Consider the following 21,244-nt stretch of genomic DNA (forward strand, 5'->3'; position numbering starts at 1 on the left):
TTTGCCTATGCCTGCGATACAGCATTGCTGCTGGTGCATTTCCATCAAGCCACCCCACCTACTGCCAGTAACGAGCAGTGATGCAGCCAACCGAAGGTCAGGTATGTAACAAAGCATACCTTTAGTTACCAACTGTGTATTGCACACCTTCCTTCGTTCTGGAAGTCCAGGGGGTGGGGTGGGGGTGGAAGCGTAGGAGCTTACTTGATTTTTTTTTGGGGGGGGGGGATAACAAGAATGTTCCAAAACATTAAGTCGTTCAACATAATCAATTAAGAATGAAACTAAATACAATTACTTTTATTTAACAAAACCGTAATTATTTAGAAAATATCCCAGTATTTGCAGCATATATCTACAAATTCAGTTGCTTGATCAGAACTAGGATCACAAACAGATCTTGTCACACAAATGCAACATTAATTGGACAGGGAAAGATGAACAGAAAAAGCGCCGCTGAGCATTTTACTGTCTTGCACATAGCTGCTCAACCTAACATGTCTATTTCAGTAGCAATTTTTAAATTTCACAACTGTAGAATTTATTAGACTCGTAAAACTACTTCGTTGACATTGTGTTGTTTAAAGTGTCATTAAAGAAGCTTTTATAATGCAGAAATCACCACCGCCTCTTCTCCTACTTACAAAAAGAGGAGTTTGGGTTTTTATTTTGTTTTGCATCCCCTAGCTTTAATTTTTTGAACTTAAAATAAATATTTTAAAAGTTACCCAAATGTGAAATAAGATACTGCTTTTTTCTCTCTGAGAACAAGAATACCTGTGAACTGAACTCCTGCAATCAACTTTTATACCTGTTTTCAGCCAAGTTCAAATTAAACTTGGTAGCTCTGGGCCAATGCCCTTGAGAATGCCCCAAGCTGTACCTGAGCCACAGCTCTCTATCCTTACCCATAAATTTGTGTCAACTGCCAAATAAGGTTCTGGAGTCCTCACTGCAGTTCGGAGCTGTATTACCTCTCGAGAGAGAGCTCTGCATGTCAGCTAACAAAATTTCCCATATGCTTCATCTGCAGATCCTAAACTGTGCGTCCCTGCCCATGCCAGCACATCCCCCTCACTATTTTTGCTCAGTTGTCACACTTGCAGTACGCTGAGAGCATGGGGTATGCTAGAGGTCAGCACAGTACAGTAAGAAAATAAAACGCTGATTCCTATTCAAACCTACTACCTGTTACATTTCAGATTGCGCAAATCTGCCCTCAACGATTCAGCTCATGGAGCAGGGCCAGAGAACCTGTGGCCTTCCAGATGCAACGCCCGCCATCCCTGACCATCGGCGATGCTGGTTGGGGCTGAAGGGAGCTGGAATCGAACCACATCTGGCCTCAGTTTCCCCACCCTAGAGGAAAGGTTGCTAAAAAGTGCTCTTGACATGCTGCTCAGATTCTTCTATAGAGGCCTGGGATGCTGACCAAATTGCTGCCTTTGGAAAACAACTGCAATTTCATCAGTGCTGCTAACTGCAGCATTGTTACAGCAGTTAAGGCACTTTCTAGTGTGCATGAAGATACTGTATAACAATGCTAGTATTTATAAGAAAACTCGCCTTCTATTTTATTTCTTTACTTTGGTACTGGAAAATATACAAAGACCAATAATGCTAATCCTAAAAAGACATGATCCAGCCGGAGTTAAGCACTTTTAAACCCTACTGATTTGAGCACGGAACTTAAGCAATCAATGGGATTCTGAAGCAGCATGACTTTGGATGGATCTTGCCCTGCATTTTTAGCAGAAGGAAAGGAAACTTGCCCAACTGAGAGTACAGCAATAAATTTCCAATACAAATGATCCAAGGCAACAGGTGTCAGAACTATGCATTTAAATCCATACATTTGTGAACGTTATTATTAGGCATTTAAGAGCTTCATACATTAGCATCATACAGCATATTGCTAAACATCATTAATTAAGGTTAAAGTGGAAATCAACGTTATCAGATCACAGCAGCAAAAGAATGAAATTTTTATGCCATGTTATGTGTTCTGAAGCAGCAGTTTCAGCTTTAAAAGGGCGGAAAAAAATATTGCTATAAATTATATCTATTCTAATAACTCTTTCAGGACTTCCATGAAGTTTCTGTGCTTCATTTGACAATATATACCAACGCAACCTTGCATTTACACACAGTCCTCAGCAATATGAAATTAACCGTAGTTTTATGCAGTAGTGGATAAAGTGCAAAATATTTGGTATGAAGTCCTAGTGATTGTTGTATCTTGCTTCTACGGACACTGAGGAATTGAGACTGGATCTTCCGTTAACGGCAACAGTATTTGACGGAGGCGCAACCTGAGGGAGAAAACAAGGTAATCAGGTAGATGGAAGACCTGATGCAAAATGGAAGTCACCCACCAGTTAATTTATAATTGCAACTGTTTCGAATGCTGTCACTGAGAGTAAATAAACTGGGTGTATGCATCAGTCAATTAGAGTTCCTTAGGAAGGGCGGGATAAAATGCAGCTACATGAATAGATCTATTTACACCCTCCTCTTCAGAAAGGTCTGCTGTACCTTACACTAATTTAAGTCAAAATGCTGGGAAACTCAATTCACCATCTAGGTACATCAACAGATGTTGCTCTGCCTTAGGTCCAATTGCCATATTACTAGAGATATTTGTGGCACATAAGAAATTTAAGAGGGGTGCATGGTTGTTCCCCAAAAATGCATGGCCTGCCTTTGTTGAGCTAGAGTGATAGCCACTGAAGAGCTACACCCCTGTGGCTCAGTTTCACAAAGCCTGTGTAATATTGGTTATGTTTGTGTGGTAAGGATTCATATGGTAACCAGCCTAGGAAAGAGACTCAGACACTGAGCTTTCATATATATATATATATATATATATATATATATATATATGTGTGTGTGTGTGTGTGTGTGTGTGTGTGTGTGTGTGTGTGTGTAGCCAGAGCTGTGAGTTGTTTGGACACCAAGCAATAGGAATTTCTTACTTGTTTCTCTTTTAATTCTTGCTCCAATTTGTGGTTTCATATTCTCCACAAAGCTGATTACTTTAATGATGTCACCACACACTTGCCTCGCTCCTGTCTGCTAAAGCTCAACTGATTTTCAACATCACTAAGTAAAAGCTAGCTAGTTGAAACAGTCTGATCAAACATAGGTTTCAATATGCACTCAGCCGCATGAAAAACATATAAAACCCATGTTTCCAAACCACACGATTTGATTATTCATCTGGAGAACATTTATTTCTTGCCACATCACTAATTTTACTGTGCACTGTAGACTAGGGCTGGGTGGAAGGTTAATTTGGACCCGCTGACAGATCATTGGATGACGTGCAGTAGATTTGGATCTGGCTAGTTAGAATTTACTCAGATGTAAATTTTGTCATTGTATATGGCAGCCATCCCAGTGAATGTTTTGTGGGGTCGGGTGGGGCACAGGTAACTGGGCTCTGGCCATTGACCCACCATTTTGCGTCTGGCTTTGTTCTTCACCAAGCCACTGTTTTCCAATTGGCTCAAATTGGTTCTGGAATCTCCAGGTTCTAGTATATATATATATATATATATATATATATATATATATATATATATATAAACATAGTTCAAAGCAAGCCTGAAGTTTGCAGATGACTGCTGAAGACAATACAATGGGCCCATGCATTCATTTGATTATTAAACTGAAAGTAATGCCTTAAGATGTGTGAGCCCAAGGGAAACTAACAGGGAGAGTTCAGTCATATGATGGAAATATTCTGGAGAGAGAGAAATAGTTTCAAACCCCAACCTCACTTGACCCATTTGGTTAGCAATTACTGCAAGCTTTATTCAGCAGGAATAAAACTGCAGCACAAAAGACCACAGAGTTTGGCTCTGTACCCTAACGAGTTATTAAAGCAAGGGGGGGGAGGCTTGGCTGAATGCAGTGGCAATTTTTGCCTTGTTTCTTGAATGCTTGGCGGATGCTGAGAGCACCTGACAGACCTTTTACCCAATTTAATAGCACAAAGCATTAGCCGAACTCTGCCATTTAAATAGGAGTTATATGTTCTTTCACTTGTTCTTCACACACAAGTGAATGCAGTAACGTTGGGTCTGCTGACTTAAGTGTTTAATTCTTTCCCTGTGCAATACGCCTTGTTTTAAAAGTTGAAGCAACGTTTTTTACAGACACTGTCTGACTTCATCTTCACAAGAGGCTTAAAAATAAATTTGATACCACACTTTTCTCACCCCAGCTTCGCTTCTTCATACTGTAAGATAGTGAGTTAGCACAGACATTACCATGCTACTTTGAAAGACAAGAAAAAAAGTTCTCTTAAACAGAATATAACTGAGGGAAACTTGAAACTCTTGAAAAAAATGACTTATACTTGATTATGTCAATACTGTCTGCATTCTTTGGTACTTGCTCTCCTTATGAGGCTTCCTGGGAAGCGGATCATAAATTCATTAATTAAACAATTGTGGGATGACATAGGAGGTGACCAGTGAGAGAGAGACAAAGTGGGATTAAATTTTGCATAGCACAGGAATAACAAAAGCAGAGAAGGAAGGAGATACCTAACTATATATGAAGTTTGGGTTGGAGAGCTTTAAAAAGGCATCTCTCATGACCATACTCTAGTCATGGACGATTCATAATAGGATAATATCATTGAGGGGGCACTGTCAGAATAGAAAAAAATGTTCATCTTGCCACAAACCAAACAAAGCACTCTTTAAAAAAAAAAAGACCCCAGGATATTCAATTTCCAGCTCTATATGGATGCCTTCTGTCCCCTAACTGATTAAATACCTTTCTGAAATCTGAGACAGGAAAGCAGAGCATTAGCAAAGAATTTTCAAATTCTGAAGACAGGTAGGAGAGGCACGTTCCTTTTGACCTTGACCTTTAAAGCTTCTTCCTAACAGCTGTTTCAATGGGGGATTTGGCAGAGGGAATCACCCCATACACTTTATGCCAAATGTATGTTTAAGGGAAAAGCTGTATACACTCTTTCCTTTACTCAAGGCCAGCAAGAACATTTTGCAACCAGTCCGTACATCTCCCTTATTGGCACTATTCAGAAATCACACCCGTGAGATTCCTTCAACAAGATTAATGCCAGCACCGATTGCTATGGTGATTTTGAAAGTAAGCACTGTAAATCCATTGTTATTTATTTTAATGATGAGAAGAAAAAGGAAAGGGGAGAGGGGGAAGAAAAACCCCAACCACCTCACCCTTCTCAATTTGGCAGCAGCTTCTCCCGAGCGGATTGCAGCCAGCAAGCTCTGGTGGATCTGTTCCGGGTCAGGGCGTTGGAGAGTCGCAGCAATCCCTCTCTGACAGACGGCAGTTGTTGGGTGGCCAGATAAAGAGGGCACCTGCCTATTTTGCTCATTGGTTGCACAATTATTTTTCTGTTGGGAGAAGAAGAAAACCATTGCCCCGAGTGAGCTCACGCTACCTTAGATAGCAACACACAATGCAATGCACACTTTTAGTGAGCAACAGAACAGTTCTCTTTTATTTTGCAAAATGCCAAGATATATGCATGTAAGAAAGCACCGCGTGGAAGTTGAGGACAAATGTTACTGTCGGGTTTTACCTTGTCTGCAACATTCTGTTGCAGCTGTCCAGCTGGGCTCTGTAGAGGAGAATGGTTCTTTATCTCCGTGTTGGACACTGATGAGGAAAGGTCAAGGGACAATTGCTCTTTCAGTGGCCTGGGTGCACTGGCACATGTTTTGCTGAATGACTGCGACCTCCTAACTGCCGAAGATACAGCAAGAGCAAAAGGTGACGGCCTGGAGCTGGAATACGGTTGTGGCAAAACGAAAGTCCTCAGGGTTTTCAGATTTAATGGAGGAGGCTGGGAGCAGGGGGAATTCAGAGGTTTGGGCATTGTTACAGGAGGAGTGGTGACTTCTGCCTTTTCCTCGCCATGTCCGTTTTCAGTCTTTTCCTCTACGAATTGAGAAGGAGCAGTAACTGTTCTAGGAAATGGAAAAGAAGTATGATCTGGCGAGGCCAACTTTTTTTCTGGCTCCATACTCTTAGCTTCGTTTTGCGTAGGGCTACTAATGGAATTGCTTCTTGCAATTGCAGACGTTACATAATGAGAAGAAGCCCTCTTTTGCATCTGTAAATAGAAGTTGCTTGGTTTTGCTGTAGGACTTAAGATCCTTGGTTTTTCTTGCACCGGTGGGGGTGGACTTTTCTTTTCCGTGCTTAGCACAAATGGAGCTGCAACATGTTGCAGACCAGGTCTGTAATGCTCCACTTCCATTTTCCTGCCTTCAGCATTAGGGAGAGGAACTGTGGCATTATCAGCACTGTATGTTTTATGCAGCGAATCGTTCCCTAGCAACGTAACTTCATGTCTAAAAACAGGTCCTGTTGGGCTCAGGCTTTTGGAGTTATTAAGCATTTCTGTTTGCGTACCAAATTCCTGGGAATTCTCCTTGGGAGACATGTGCAAGTGGGCCGCTTCCCGACCCTCTGCAGTGTCGGACTCCCAATTCTTCACTATCTCCAGAGATTTCGGAGGCACTATTTTATAGGTAGTCATTCCAACTTTGGGTATGTAGTCTCTTGTAATTTCATTGGAAGGTTTAGGTTTAGGTTTAGAGTCTTGCCAGTGAGGTGGGTAGCCTCTTGGAGGAGAACTAGCAGGGCTTTTGATGACTTTCTGTGGTAAAATGGGGCTATCCTTTTCAACTGTGTTATATTGGTTGTTGTTAGAATTTGCTCTGTCATGTGCCGACTGTTCCCTCTGTTGGTTGAACTCTGTCATAGTTCCTACAGTCTCATGTACCTTGCTGAGGAACCCTGAGGGTTGGTTCTCCTGAGCCGATTTGTGCAGGTGAGTTGAATCTTTGTGTGTGACCAGTTGGCAGCCTTGAGGACCAGTACTCTCCCTTAATTCAGTCTGACCCAAATTACCGTCGGGTGGGGTTGCCTGAATTGCAACATCCTGAGTCTTTACTGTCTCCACACTGGACTGATCCCATTTTTTATCTTGCACCCCTAGACTTGCTTGAGGGCTGCATTCCTGATTTACAGCTATGTCGTTTTGATATGCTTGGCAGTTCAATGGTTCAAGCTTGTTACTTTCTCTCACATCAATATTACTTTCTTCTGTTGGAGGAAGAAATTTTGTGTCACTGTGACCTTTATAAAAAAAAAAGGCAAACAAAAATTTGAAATTAGCATTAGGATCAAGTTGTTTGAATCATGAATCAATCTTGTTCATTCAAATTTGTATTAAAATGGAGCTAAACCTTCCCCGAGTACAGCTTTTTGGTACATAGTTTATGCAGTCTATAAGTATATGACAGACATGAGAGCTTCTTTAAATATTAAAAATATATGTCTGCTTCATATTCAGGTTTCTCTGAGCAACTGCAAGGACCCATCAATACCACTTAGGAAAAAAAATTGTGGAAGACTCCTTCACATTTGCCATTCACATAATGGGCTGCATCCAATGTAACACTACATGAATGTTCCTTCAGTGCAAGGATTTCTGCCTCCCCTAGTGTACCTCCGGGGTGAATTCCCATTGTGCAAGCCGAAATCTTTTGTGCTGATGGGACCACTGTAGTTGGATGCTGCCCAGTATGTTTGAACAGACACCAAAAACATTGCCAGGATTCCGCTAAAACTGAAAATACATCTTGCACAAATAACAATATAAATTTACTCACCATTGCTTGCATTTGGCTGCAATGCTCCAAGTGGCTTAGCGCTGCCAAGTGTGATATTTGCAATGAACACTTGACTATGTTGAGCTCTGCAAAACATCACACCACAACAATAGACAGGCTGGCATCAGTAACGTATTGAGAAGAACACTCAAATTCTATTCAGGCATTCTTCTCCTCATGTGATTACACCCTGGCCCCATCCCATGCATTACTGCCACCACTTCTGTACCCCCACCAGGTGTTAAGGACTCCAGACAAACCATGAGCCGAAACCAAGGTATCCCATGGCTTACGGACTGTGGGTTGGTAGTGAAAGCTAAACCATGAACTGGGGTTTGGATGACACAACAAACTAAACCATGGCTTAACTCAGCAAAACAAACCATGAAGGAACAAATTGGGTGCAATCTCTTTCCCTGGAGCCTACACATTTGCTTGCTTGGGCTAAGCCATGGTCTGCCATAGCATTAAATGTAAACAAGGGCACTGAGTTTCCAAGTCTCAGTATAAACGTTCATGGGCTCGAGTCCATTTTCAGATGCATGAAATGTTATCCTAAGTTGGCAGGTACTGATGATACACATAAGTAGCAAAGAAAAAGTAGTGAGCTCAGAGGGAAATGAAATTGTGTGTGTGTGTGTGTGTGTGTGTGTGTGTATAGTTATAATTTGAATTATGTAAAATAATTTTAGTGACCATTCACAAAGCACTATTGATGATAAACACAAACATTATGGCACTGGCAAAGTTAATTATCACATGCAGCGAGTTAAAAAAAAAAACCACTATCTTGATTGGACCATAAGTGTGATGGAAATGAACAAGTTAAAGTCTATCAGTTCAAGGTACGCAGTGGTGTCACACTGGAGTCTTCTTTTGGAGTTATTTTGTTCGGCATTAGAACAAGAGGGTGAACAACTTGTTTAATCATAAGTAACTCAAATAAGAAATACTGCTACAGAACTTTGCATAAACACTGGGCGCATTGCTCTGTACTTCAGAGCACCAATGCACCACTTTTCTCAACCCCTTATCATAGATAAAAGTATTGATGTACAAAGATACCGTAACAGTGGGCAGGGCACCCTTGCAACCACAAACATGGGCTCAGCGATCAATTGCTCTCCTTCTAGGATATAAAGGGGGCTCACCACCATTTACAGAAAGAAGCCTGATGCACTCACTTCTCACGTGCAGCCTTATTTTCTACTTCTTCTTCATTTGAGTCTTGCAGAGTATCGTCACGCCCAGTGCTAGGATCTGAAGCCAATGAAGGAGGCTCGTTTTTCTGAACGCCCCGTGGAATTTCAGGAGTGCTGAAGGAGATGGGGGCCTCTGGCATAGTGAGAGGAGCCCCTGCACTTTCTTCATGCATTTCTTCCTTCTCATCTATCTCCTCTAGACTATATTCGGAGCCTATGTCGGCTACGCTCCCAAGGAAAGCATAAAGAGCAATAATAAGCCAAGATAAATATATCGCATTGCATTGTTAAAAACTAAATAAACACCATCCCAAATGGAATGTCAAAGTATGCTTACTAAGGAGTTCGGGGTGTGTGGGGTGAGGGGAATGCTTGTCCCTGTGGCTCAAATAGTTTAAAATTCTGATAAATGTGAGTATAGATCAGAAGGGCAGGGTGGTAGGTTTTGCTCTTACGGAGTAAAAGTACAAGGGTGTGTTTGGATTCTTGTGTGAGCAGAGAAAGACTGGCAACCACTTGAAAGCATTCCTACCATAATGTCTCCACATTCAGAAGATAACGAACTCATAGGAAAGTGACATATATACCAGGAGTCAGTTCGTTGGCTTATCTAGCCCATTGATTCTCTACACTGACTGGCCGCAATGCTTCAGGGTTCAGGCAGAACTCTTTCCCAGCCCTACCTGGCAATGCTAGCGATGGTTTCTTCCACAGGCAAAACATTACCTCTACCACTAAACTGCGGTGCCTCCCAACGCGTTAACAGTCCCCTTTGTATTATTATTTCATTTAATATTTCAGATTTATTTAGATTCCGGGGGTGGGGGCTGCTTGCACGAACCTCTTACAGCAAAGCAACAACAAATCATGTGGCACCTTAAAGTCTAACAAAACGTATTATGGCATAGGTTTCATAGACTATGAAAACTGCCTAACAGCCTGACCATAATTCTGGGGAGAAATCAGCTTCCTCTGAACCCTCTTAATAAACCAACAAGCTAAGCATAAAGGTGATCTGCTACGTTTTAAACATGGTAGTTGGAAAGCAGGACAATTAACTTAAATCTCTGAAATCATCAGTGAGAGAAGAGTTAAATGGAATTGTACCACCGGGGCCCATTGTTGTGGCGACCTACACATGACGCTTGAAATGAAACTGAATGGAAAACCCTGGTGGAGCTGCAGTCTCAGAGCGCCACCCACAGGCTGCTCTAGAACCGGCTCCTCCAACCTGGTGTCCTCCAGATGTTGTCATATTACAACTCCCGCCATCCCTGACCGCTGAGGTTGCTGGGGGAATTGGAATCCAAAACATCTGGAATGCACCAGGTTTCCTGAAGGCTGGCCCAGAAAAGATACCCAATTGCTTTCCCGACTGCATTATAGTGATAACTTTTTGCACAAGTAATCTAAATAAACCACTCCTAAAGGCAAAACATGACAACCACCTACATTTAAGAGACACTTCAGATTCATCGGGATTATCAGCATTAGCCAGATTAGTTTCATCTGGGACTTTCAGGGTATTGTTTTGGTCATGATTGGATGGCTCCAAGCTGCACGATGCATTTGTTGTTGACACTGTGGTCCCAGTTAGATCAATTACATTGCCTAAGAAGCAGGTTAGGAAACAATACAATGAATTAGCTCGCATTAATCTGATCACTAAACACAAGAAAATATGAGGAAGGGAAAGTAAATGCAGCGGAAGTGCAGCCCTAGCAAGTTAGTTACATTAAAGGAGCTTGCATTACATCGTGTTAATAGGGCTGAAGCATTTAGTCGATTAATCAAATTGAAAGAAGTTGATTGATTACAGATGTAATCAAGAAGTGTGTTTTTTTTAAAACAACAACAACAACACAATTCACTTTTAATACAAAAGAAAATAGAGGAAGTTGGCATCTTGAAAGAGGCAAAACCTCCATCCCTTTCACATGGGCAGCAATGCCTTTTCCAAAATCGTGCCTGCTGCAGGAGGTGAACGAATCATCTAAACACAAAGAATCCCCCTTTCCTTCAATTTTTTTTTAAAAAAATTCATAGACAGATTCACATTTAATTTATTAATTGACTACGGTTTATTTAATTGCATGGCAGACCTACAGGTATTAGATTGCATGCATGTTTGAACTTGATTTGTGACTATATTTTGATCTTACTACTCAGAATTACCACCAGCATGGGAATGAGCCTTCTTCCCTACTGCAGAATGAAATAACAGTATTAAATAGTAGTAGTAGTACTACTACTAGTAGTAGTAGTTTTTTTAAAAAAACCATTCAAACTGGATGCATTGCAGACACTAGGGACTCAGTTAAGACTGGTAAAGAAAAAGAGATTTGTATGTGTTGTATGTGCCACATAAAACATTGTGCCACCAAATGGTAAACGTGGAGTCCTGTTTTTCTCTAGCTGTTTTCCCTGTTCAAATTAACAACGCTTTAAACTCAAGTTCAAACATGCATACAGTGTGTCTAGATCCAGCCCAAATGTGGCTGTAGGGGGCGCTACATGCAAAGCTGTTCTAAGTTACTTCTGTCAACGTTCGCAAAGAAATGATCCTTCAACAGACTGCTGAAGCAAAAACCACCATTAGCTGTTTTTCTTAACCCCCTTGTCATCTCTTATAAACCATATGTGTGGAAGTGACTCTCAGCAGCAGCAATGGGAATGGAATTCTGTGGCCATGCTAGTGGCTAGACCTATGCCTGTTTTTCACTAAATGCCACATGAAAAAATTACCTGTTGGAGATGGTGCTTCCGAGTAACTTCCTTTGATGGTGCCTTCTGCATGAATTGATTCTGCAGACTCCGATCCTGAAATGTTCATGCAGTTTAGAATACTAGAGGAAACATTTCCTATTCTAATGTACTTTAAATACAAACCTATATACATAGACATGGTCTGAAATTTATAGAGTGGGGGAAATAACATGAATACATTTTGTCAAAGATGAACTGGCATTAAAAATTGTCAGTTTTCTATTTCTCTTGTGGGACATTCCTACTTTTCTTTCCTAAACACATTATATGATGAGTCTCTTCTGACACTCACTCTCTCTCGTGTGTGTATGTGTTTAACCTAGACGCCATTACTCCCCAACAGAGCAAAACCGCCTCAAGATTAAGCTGTGAATTCAGAAATAATATAACCCAACCTAATTTGTGTTGTAAAGATTACCTGTCTCAATGCTGTTGTCACTTTGGCCTTGCAATTTTCTGGGAGGTGGCGTTGGGGCTTTGCGTTTTGCTCGCCTCAGAGAAGAATTGACGGAAGATGTGCCACTGAGCTGAAGAGAACCTGTTCTCACTATTCCTATTCCCGAAAGTCCCTGGGGAATTGGGGGTGGATAGGAAAAACAAACAAACAAACGTCAACAATGCAGCAAATAGATTAGTAATTTGCAAAAGCAAAAATGTGAATGTAATGAACAATTCAGCAGCCCCATAACAGACACTTAACATTTCTCATAAGCGAATCAGAAATCCAGTTCAGACGTAATGCTAAAAATTGGAGGCTGAACGATGGTTTAGCACAGCCTTCCCTAGCAAGTGGTCAGGGACTATGGGAAAAGCAGTCCAATATACCACGTGGTACTCTATTGGGGAAGGAAGCCTTAGCATTATGAGAGTCAGATGTGGCGAGCCTTTAGGCAAATTTTTAATGTTTGATGTTTTATTGTGTTCTTAATATCCTGTTGGAAGCCGCCCAGAGTGGCTGGGGAGGCCTGGCCAGGTGGGTGAGGTATAAGTAATATTATTATTATTATTATTATTATTATTATTATTATTATTATTATTATTATTATTATTATATTGCTCCTTTAAAAAATGTTCTTTTCATGACTTTTAACTGGAGAGCTAACTTAGGAAGCAAAAAAAGAAAATGCCACAATAAAGTAATCTCCTGTTGCAATACCAATGAGAGTTAGCAGTTTCCAGTGTGATGCAGCAAGCGTCCTTATGAACCAAACACTCAGTTATCGGAGGCTTAACTTCTCACAAGCAACTTCTGCCTGGACAGAATTCTCCATCACCGTCCACCATCCAAAAATTAATAAAAAAAAAGTCCCTGCATATAGAAAACTCGTGTCAGTGAGAAGTGTCGTTTCCCCTTTCTCTCTGAATTGCCTCTATGTGAGATAGGTAGATGGGTTGATAAGATGAGCATTTAAACATGTAAACTCTCTTCCCCCATTTTTTTCCAATGTGAAGAAGAAGAAGAGTTCAGGCACGGTTACCCCCTCATTTGCAGTTTGTGACAGCTGCGCCCATTTGTTACTTGGAAACAAGCACCAAGGCTTGCACTAAGATTCTTTGTGGCTCCGAAATTTAGAACAAACACTCAAAATGTCAGCAGCCCTGAATGTTACAAAGCAACTTTCAGTTATTTTTATTTTCTGCTACTGCCCAGTCCAGTACGTTGGAGAAACTAAGAAGGTAACCGAAGTCTTATATTTTCCATTTAAAAATAGTTAGGACTGCAATAAATGACACAGTAGAGTCAGTGTTAGTTTTTGGCTGGGTTTTTTCCCTAGCTGTTGTCTGATATTACCATTCTGGCATGGATAAACAGCCGCACTTTTATCAGAACTAAGCAAATTGTTCAGTTTGGACAAGGACGCTTCAGTTATCTACTATAAAGGCAATGCAGCAAGAGACGTTTTGTTCGCTTTCTCCTATCCAACAACAGATTGTTAGTGCGCTGTCAAAACTTTGTGAAAAGGCTTCATTCCAAACAACAGGGATGTAGGCAGGGCTATTGCCAGACTTCAGGAAGCCCTCAGCAAAATCCAGTCAACTGGCTCCCCGAAAACCAATTCCCCCACGAGCCACTGGATCCCCCTGGATCCCTATAGTGCTACCATCCTCCTCTTTCCTCTTCATCACCCTTGTCCCAAGGAAGAGCCAAGGAAGAGCCAGCCACTCTGGTCTAAGTTGCTAAGGAAAATGCCTCTGCCACCACAATGGTTTGTTGCAACAACTAGAAATACATCTTTATACTAGCTTAAAAAAAAAAACTACATTCAAAAGGCATTTCTAGCTGTCACAGCAGCATGGACATTTTCCAAATCACAATTCCTAGAATGCCTTCTTCAAAACCCACTTGAGGCAGCAGGTAGAGGAAGAAGACGTAGCCAACTAAGGATGAGTTTGATTCCCGGGTTGTTTTCGTACCAAAACTAAGAAATTCTATTGTGGCTGTGGCTGGAACTACAGGTGAAACTCTGTAGAACATGGTGGAAAGGTTGGTTTCTTTCAGAAATTCAATTTAAAAGGTGAAACTAATATATGAGATATCTCACTTTGCATGTCATGAGTCTATGTCAAGCCTTTATTTGTTATAATTGTGATGATTATGGCATACAGCTGATGAGAACCCCAAATTAACAATTTCAACTTTGGGGTTTTCATCAGCTGTATGCCATAATCATAATTATAACAAACAAAGGCTTGACATATCTCGCTTTGCATGTCACGAGTCTATCTCATATATTAAACTCAAGTAGCTAATGAAAACAATTGCTTACATAAATGGACTTTTCCACGATATTCTAATTTTTCCAGTTTCACCTGTATATTCCATGTTGAGTCTAATGAAAATGCGAAACAATGGGAAGTTTACCAATGTGCACAACAAACCAATAAATTACTGTGGGATTCTTTCTTTCTCAGGGCAAGCCTGCTTCCCCCGTCCTCTGACAGATACACTCAGACGTGATTGTGCTGTCGATTTTGCCCCCCCCCCCCATTCTTCATCATCTGTTCTTACATGTTCCAAGACGGGCAGGAAACCTCAGGCCCACTGGATGAACGTGGCCTTCTCAACCTCTCTATCTGACCCTCAGGCCTCACCCCTTCCCATGTTACAGCCCTTCCCAATCCTACTCCTGAATTCCTCCTGTCTGCCTGGAATTTGTGTTACAACTCTTTCTTGCTTGGAGGTGTGGGTTGGCATTTAAAAGCTTCTGGCTTGTGTGTAGCTGGAATATTGTACAAAGGTAGAAGTCATTCAATTGCTTCACCAACTTTGCCTCTGGCTCTGACCATTACGGGCATTTGCCCCCCACCCTGGAAGGTTGTCCACAAAGGAATGAGGTTCCTAGGCACAAAAAAAGGGTTCCCCATCTGTGCTCTAAAATAACATTATTGATAGCGGATTAGAAAAAAGAAAAAGAAAAGCTAGCAAGAAGTTTAAAAACCACAGCACAAGAAACACGAAACAGTAATTTACTGCTATAATGAGATTTATGGGGAAACCCTTTAAGAAGCAGGAGGTTATTGGCCTGGGTCCTAACTTGCACTCATGGAGTGAGACTTTCCATGCTTTTGCTGTCTAATACAGTCGTACCTTGGAAGTCAAATGGCTTGCGAGTTCAACGTTTTGGCTCCCGAACGCCGCAAACCCGGAATTGAGTGTTCTGGTTTGTGAACGTTCTTTGGAACTCAAATGTCCGTTGCAGCTTCCGATTGGCTGCAGGAGCTTCCTGCAGCTAATCGGAAGCCGCGCCTTGGTTCCCGGATGTTCTGGAAGTTGAACAGACTTCCGGAACGGATTCCGTTCGACTTCTGAGGTACGACTTTAATTGTTTCAGGTATGCTATCTTCCAAGATGATGCCTCCCAAAAAACCATACCTATTGGTTCACGTGCAATGCTAAGCCAGCTGCTCTATGGTTTGTTTCCCTGGTCTACAAAGTAGGGAGAAAAATGGAAACTGCTCTAGCATGACTAATCTCAATAGGCTTATATGCCCTGAATTTTTACTTTTGTTGCTGTTGCTGCTGTGTGTGTGTTTTTTTACTTGGGCCCAAATTTGCCAAACACTGAAAAGAAGAGAAAAAAAGACCTTGTCTTCTTATTTTATATTTGGAGCACGTTATATCTGGACCAGTAACTTTCTCAGAATGAGGATCTTCTCACCAGGACACAAAATTCCAAACTTCTGTTGAACAGCACACTCTGGTGGCTACTACTTAAATAAATTTCTGTGTTATTCTTGATTTTAGTAAAAACAATATTAACTGAAGGGCCTTGCATCCAATTCATCTCTTGGGCCCGTTCTGTTCTTCATCTTCCTAGCATGCTCATAGCCTAGCGTATTAGAAACGATGGCTTTCATTCTCGATTCAAAGTCATGTCTGAAACACAAATATGCAGTGCTCCAATTCGCACTGCCACATTTAGCTTTGAACTTTAATTGGAATTCACAACTGACAATCTGTGCTTTACCAAGATATTACCCACTGCATTAATTTTCCCCAAAACTGTGCTAGAGTAAGTTCAACACATATTGGGATTTATAGATAGATTTGACCTGGCAGCCTGCTTCACAACTTCATTAAAATGCATTATTACACAAGCAGGCAATTTTATTAAGATAAAAACATGAGTTTTGAACATCCATGTTCTTTCAGTAAGTAAAATTTAAATTTCCTTAAGGCTCTAACTTGTTCATCATAACACAAAGATTTGAACTGTTAAGGAAACCTTTTCTCAGTAACAGATTTAACTGCATTTTTAAAATAAAGGGCTAAGAAAGGCAATTTGGTAGTGACATAAAATGTCAAATCCTTCTCCAGTTACTGAATATGTTAATGCGAATCATAATTTCCCCATATTTAATGCAAGTTTAAAGACTATCAGTTCAGTGGAGAACGGAGGGTTCCAATTCCAATTTGTTATTAACATGTTTTAAAAGAAGCTTTTTTCCCTGAAGAATTTTTTATTTAAAAAAATAGAAAGAGTGGCTGCACTTAAAAGCACTGATGCTTAAACTTGCTTCAAATTATCTCAATAGCAGGATTTAGTATTACTGAACAATGTCGGACTTCCAGCAAAATATTAATTTGAATTTCCAAACTCAACTTTAAAAGGACCCCTTTGATAATAACTGACTAGCTTTTTCACTTAATGTAACATGCCCCTCCCTAAGCATGGTGTAGACAGACATCCTACCTATTTCAATTCAACCTGTTCCAAAGCATGGCTGAGTTAGGTTTCATTTACACTTTCCCAGTGCAGCAACTGCTTTCCCAAGCGATCTCTTGTCATACTGGCAAAGTGCTCAGCTGGTGGGTAAAGGTAAAAGGTAAAAGACCCCTGGACGGTTAAATCCAGTCAATGGCAACTATGGGGTGCGGCGCTCCTCTCACTTTCAGGCTGAGGGAACTGGCGTTTGCCCACAGACAACTTTCCGGTTCATGTGGTCAGCATGACTAAACCACTTCTGGAGCAATGGAATATGTGTGACGGAAACCAGAGCGCACGGAAATGCCGTTTCCCCTCTCGCCACAGCGGTACCTATTTATCTACTTGCACTGGCATGCTTTCGAACTGCTAGGTTGGCAGATGCTGGGGCAGAGCAACGGGAGCTCACGCCGTCACGGGTATTTGAACCACCGACCTTCTGATCGGCAAGCCCAAGAGGCTGTGGTTTAGACCACAGCGCCACCCGCGTCCCTTTTTTTACATGTGATGTGGCATGGAATGTGACCACAAGGGAAACTGGTTTTGAGGCCGCGGCGATTCCAGAGGTAGCCTATAAATTAGGCCCAAAATTGTGGTCCGCTACATATTTATTCAGAATGTATAAAGCAATAAATGCTCTTGCTTATCTGTTCCGTAGCTAAGCAGAAGTTGCTCTGATATTATTCTCACAGTGAAAGTTTAAAGGAAGGATGAGACTTTTGACAACCAACCTTATCAGTTTCATCCACACTGCTGGATTTCACCACACATGTCACGGGTCTGCCCTGGGTTTGTGCAAGATCCTGGGGCACACTCTGGGAAGCAGGCATTGGAGGCAAGGGCGCTCGTCGCTTCTTCGGCATTTCAGAGGGAAGGGTATTTGAGTCATACTGCTTGGAGACTGTATTAGCTCTCATGCCAAAGGTTGGTCTTGGCTTATTCATTAATGGAGTTGCAGGAGCGCTGGCGGTCTTTTGAGAACGGGAAAGAGGTCAACAATTAAAAATAATCTGAACAGATTTTAGCCAACGTACTTCTCTAAACCAGGGGTTCTCAACCTTCATTATAGGACTTAATTCAAATTCACCATTACCAGCACAGAAGTTGTTTCTCTGAGGGAAGATCCTAGGGTTACTACAGTAATCGGAGTACAGGTACCATTTGGATGGGGTTGTGTGTGTGTGTGTGTGTCTGTGTCTGTGAGTTGTTGCCACTCAGTCATCAGCCAGCCTTGAGAATACAGTTTTCTTTATTCAGGGAAAATGTCAAGCCTCCACAACTGTAACCTACAAGTATCTAAGGATGAAGCAGATCGAAGTGAGAATAGGGCCTTTAGACCATGCAGGATGACAATATATTTAGGCTGCAATCCTAGAAACACTTACTCTGTAGTAAGTGCCATTTAAAACAATGGCGCTTATTTCTGAGTGGGCATGCGTATGATTGCACTGTTCAATCATCTAAGGAAATACTTCCTGGAACCAAGAAACCTCATGAAATATATTGAGTGAAATATGATCAATCCAGAAAAAGAGGGCACAGTTTCATGACAGAAACTGGAAAAAAGTAACGGGGCAGCTAGTTTAACAACACTTTTTTAATGGCCAGTCCATTAAAGAAAGCAGAAAAGATGTTGGAGTCTGCCTTCTCCTAGCAACTGTCTGGATCAAGAGTGAACTGTAGTGGATCCAATTGTAGGGGATTTCTACCATACATTAATATTTGTAACTTATGTTGTCTTACTTGTTCTCGTTTCTTCTTGCTTCTCTGAAAAAAGCTGAAGAATCCTTTATTTTCTTTTTCCTTCAAAATATCTGAATTTTGCGAGTTTTGGCAAGAGTCTAAAAATAAAATACATTACTTGATGCCATCATTTCTAGACTGTGCTGTTTCTTTTCTTTCCTCCGTCTCTATTTAGTTTACAATATATTTCTTTCAAAAAGGACATAATTTATAGAATACTATGTTCTCTCCTTTACATGCTTCCCTTTCAATGATCATAACTACTGGAAAACATTTCATTATGCAAGGTAAAAAAAAACATAAAAACTGCAAAGCACATTTAGTCTGATTTCAGTAGTAATTTTTCTTTCTTTAAAGAAAAGTCATTTTATCTATACCAAAAGATGTGATCTACATATCTTTCCCCAGCAATTAAAAAGACAAAAGTAATAATGCAAAACTCCACAACCCTGACTGAAAACAAAACAATTCTTAAAATTGATCTTTTTTGTTTGCAATATTGTTTAGTTTGGAGTTTGCTTTTTATTAAAAAGAAAAGAAAAGTTGCAAGCACCTCAGGTACCTGTGTGTAGGAAAGCAACCCATAAATATTTTAATTAACCAGGTAATTAGTAATCTAGTTGAGGAAAATTCATTTTCCATCCAAATGTGGTAGTGGATAAGCTTTAAAGTGTTTCCAAAAGTTTGTCACATGCATCTTTAGAGGTTTTACAGATAAGCCCAAGTGGATGTAATACAGATAAACCCCACCTAATTGAAACAAATGGTTCAAAAACTACTATATAATGTTAACTTGCATAAAACAGGTCATGATGTAATTCAAAGATGGCAAACCCACAGGCCAAATCTAGCCCATCTCAATCAAACTAGACTCCTTTCCTGCCTCCAGAAACATTTGGGTGTCTCCTCTTCCTCTGTAGCCATTGCTAAGTGGTCTTACTGGTCAGAAAGCAGGAAAGAGTGCAATTTTCTGCTTCTTGAGAATGAAGACTCTTGCAATGCTGCCATTCACGACAAAAGAAATAACCCATTTTAATTCCCTTAAAAAAAAATTTTTTAACTCCTCTGGTGCTGTTCAGTGAGTATTCATGGGCTATTCTAAGTTAGGAGAACTTGCATGCCATACCAAAATCTGTGTTGTTTACTCTTCTAACAATAATTCAGACAAATCTCATTCATATTATAAGGTACTTGTTTGCCCTGATACGTGTTTTTAACTGGGAATGCCTGTGTTTAAGAATGCTACATCATTCACTCTGAGGTAAGTACAACTCACCTTGTAAAGATGAAAAGCTGAATTCAGCAGTCGGTGTGACTAGAGAGATGGAGAGGGGAGGAAGATGAAAACTTAATTATAGCGACAATGCTTCCCAAATAACTCCCTTCATCAGTCTCAAGCAAAGGAACCGAAGGCAAGTTCTCAAAATGCAGAAGTGTGTGAAGTGATCCCCTTCTATCAAATTTCACCCGGAAAGAAAGAAAACATTGTAATTTAAGCAAGGACGGCCAACTGGGCAGAGAAGGCACCTGGTTCTGCCCCCATAGGCACCTCTAAATTTGGAAGTCTCTAATTTGGAAGTATTAAAAACAAATGAAATTCACCAAATCTATCCATCTAAAAATAGTGGTATCCTTTGGCATACGACCAGACCAAAATATCAGACCCAAATGCTTCATAGGAAATAAATCATGAAACGAAGGGCTGATTAGCTGTAAACTTTTTAAGAATAAAAGCTAGAATTCTAAGTACAAAAGCAAGGAACATGCAGGTGGTATTAACCACCATTTCAGACGCTGGCGTACTAAATTTGTAAATTTAATACTTGCTTGTTATTGTATAAAATGCCCCTCCTAAAAGTTTCTACCATGCACAAATCTCTTGCAGGATATAACAAAACCATGCTTTTGAGAGCTGTTTTTTACTGTTTCCTCCTCAGCTGTAAAAGTAATTAACAATTTTTATTAGTAAAACAAACATTCATAGTTTTTAAAAAAATACAGTACCATTCAGTTCTAAGTATGTCAGTATTTGGAAGATGGATTTCAGAGGCAATTCTGTCATTTTTTTTATTTCAAACATGGACTCAAAACTGAGACTAGAAAGTTATTTAAAAAAAACTACACTGGTATTATGAAGATAGCTGCACAATATTAATATAAAATGGGCTTCTAACATTTGGTTTATTAACTTATTTTTTTAAAAAAATCTATTGCATTAAAATTTTTTGAACAGCAGTATGTGACAATGGAATGAAGAGGGCAATCTATAACTAAGATTATAATGAACACTTTGTTTTGGAAATGGATACATCATCTCTAACTGCTAACTTGTTCATGTTGCCTGAAGGTAAACTAATGTAAGCTCTTATTTCGGTGTGTATTTGGCTCCATCTAGAATTATCCAATAAACTAGTCTAGAACTCACACCATGATCAAAAGAACTTTAAAAGGACGAACTTAACAAGATAAATTAAACGTCTCCCTTGTCCAAGGGCAGTAAACAAAATGAAAATGGGTGCTTATCCTTCAAATTAATAGCTTCCATGATGAAAGGCTTCAGTAACTTATTTTACTGAATGTCCAATAAGGGACCCAAAAATCGCTGATCTAAGCAGCCCAGAACACTTAACTGAAACAAAAA

The 21,244-nt window shown here is 40.4% G+C and overlaps 1 protein-coding gene across 3 annotated transcripts in view; it reads right to left on the reverse strand.

Moving 5' to 3' along the window:
• Window positions 1–272: 272 nt before the first annotated feature.
• Window positions 273–21,244, reverse strand: part of COBLL1 (cordon-bleu WH2 repeat protein like 1) — an 81,149-nt gene continuing 60,177 nt past the window's right edge. For 2 of the 3 annotated variants that reach the window (XM_033166188.1, XM_033166197.1), the window contains exons 5-15: window positions 19,880–19,918; window positions 18,604–18,701; window positions 17,592–17,831; window positions 12,072–12,222; window positions 11,633–11,707; window positions 10,340–10,498; window positions 8,870–9,110; window positions 7,686–7,771; window positions 5,585–7,149; window positions 5,217–5,396; window positions 273–2,312 (exon numbers count right to left, since the gene is read on the reverse strand). In XM_033166188.1, the coding sequence (XP_033022079.1) occupies window positions 2,223–2,312; window positions 5,217–5,396; window positions 5,585–7,149; window positions 7,686–7,771; window positions 8,870–9,110; window positions 10,340–10,498; window positions 11,633–11,707; window positions 12,072–12,222; window positions 17,592–17,831; window positions 18,604–18,701; window positions 19,880–19,918 (2,924 nt within the window). In that variant the 3' untranslated portion in view covers window positions 273–2,222. The remainder of the gene's footprint in view (window positions 2,313–5,216; window positions 5,397–5,584; window positions 7,150–7,685; window positions 7,772–8,869; window positions 9,111–10,339; window positions 10,499–11,632; window positions 11,708–12,071; window positions 12,223–17,591; window positions 17,832–18,603; window positions 18,702–19,879; window positions 19,919–21,244) is intronic. The other variant, XM_033166208.1, reaches the window with a different exon arrangement.

Source organism: Lacerta agilis, chromosome 1, assembly GCF_009819535.1.
Source record: "Lacerta agilis isolate rLacAgi1 chromosome 1, rLacAgi1.pri, whole genome shotgun sequence".
Lineage (NCBI taxonomy): Eukaryota > Metazoa > Chordata > Lepidosauria > Squamata > Lacertidae > Lacerta > Lacerta agilis.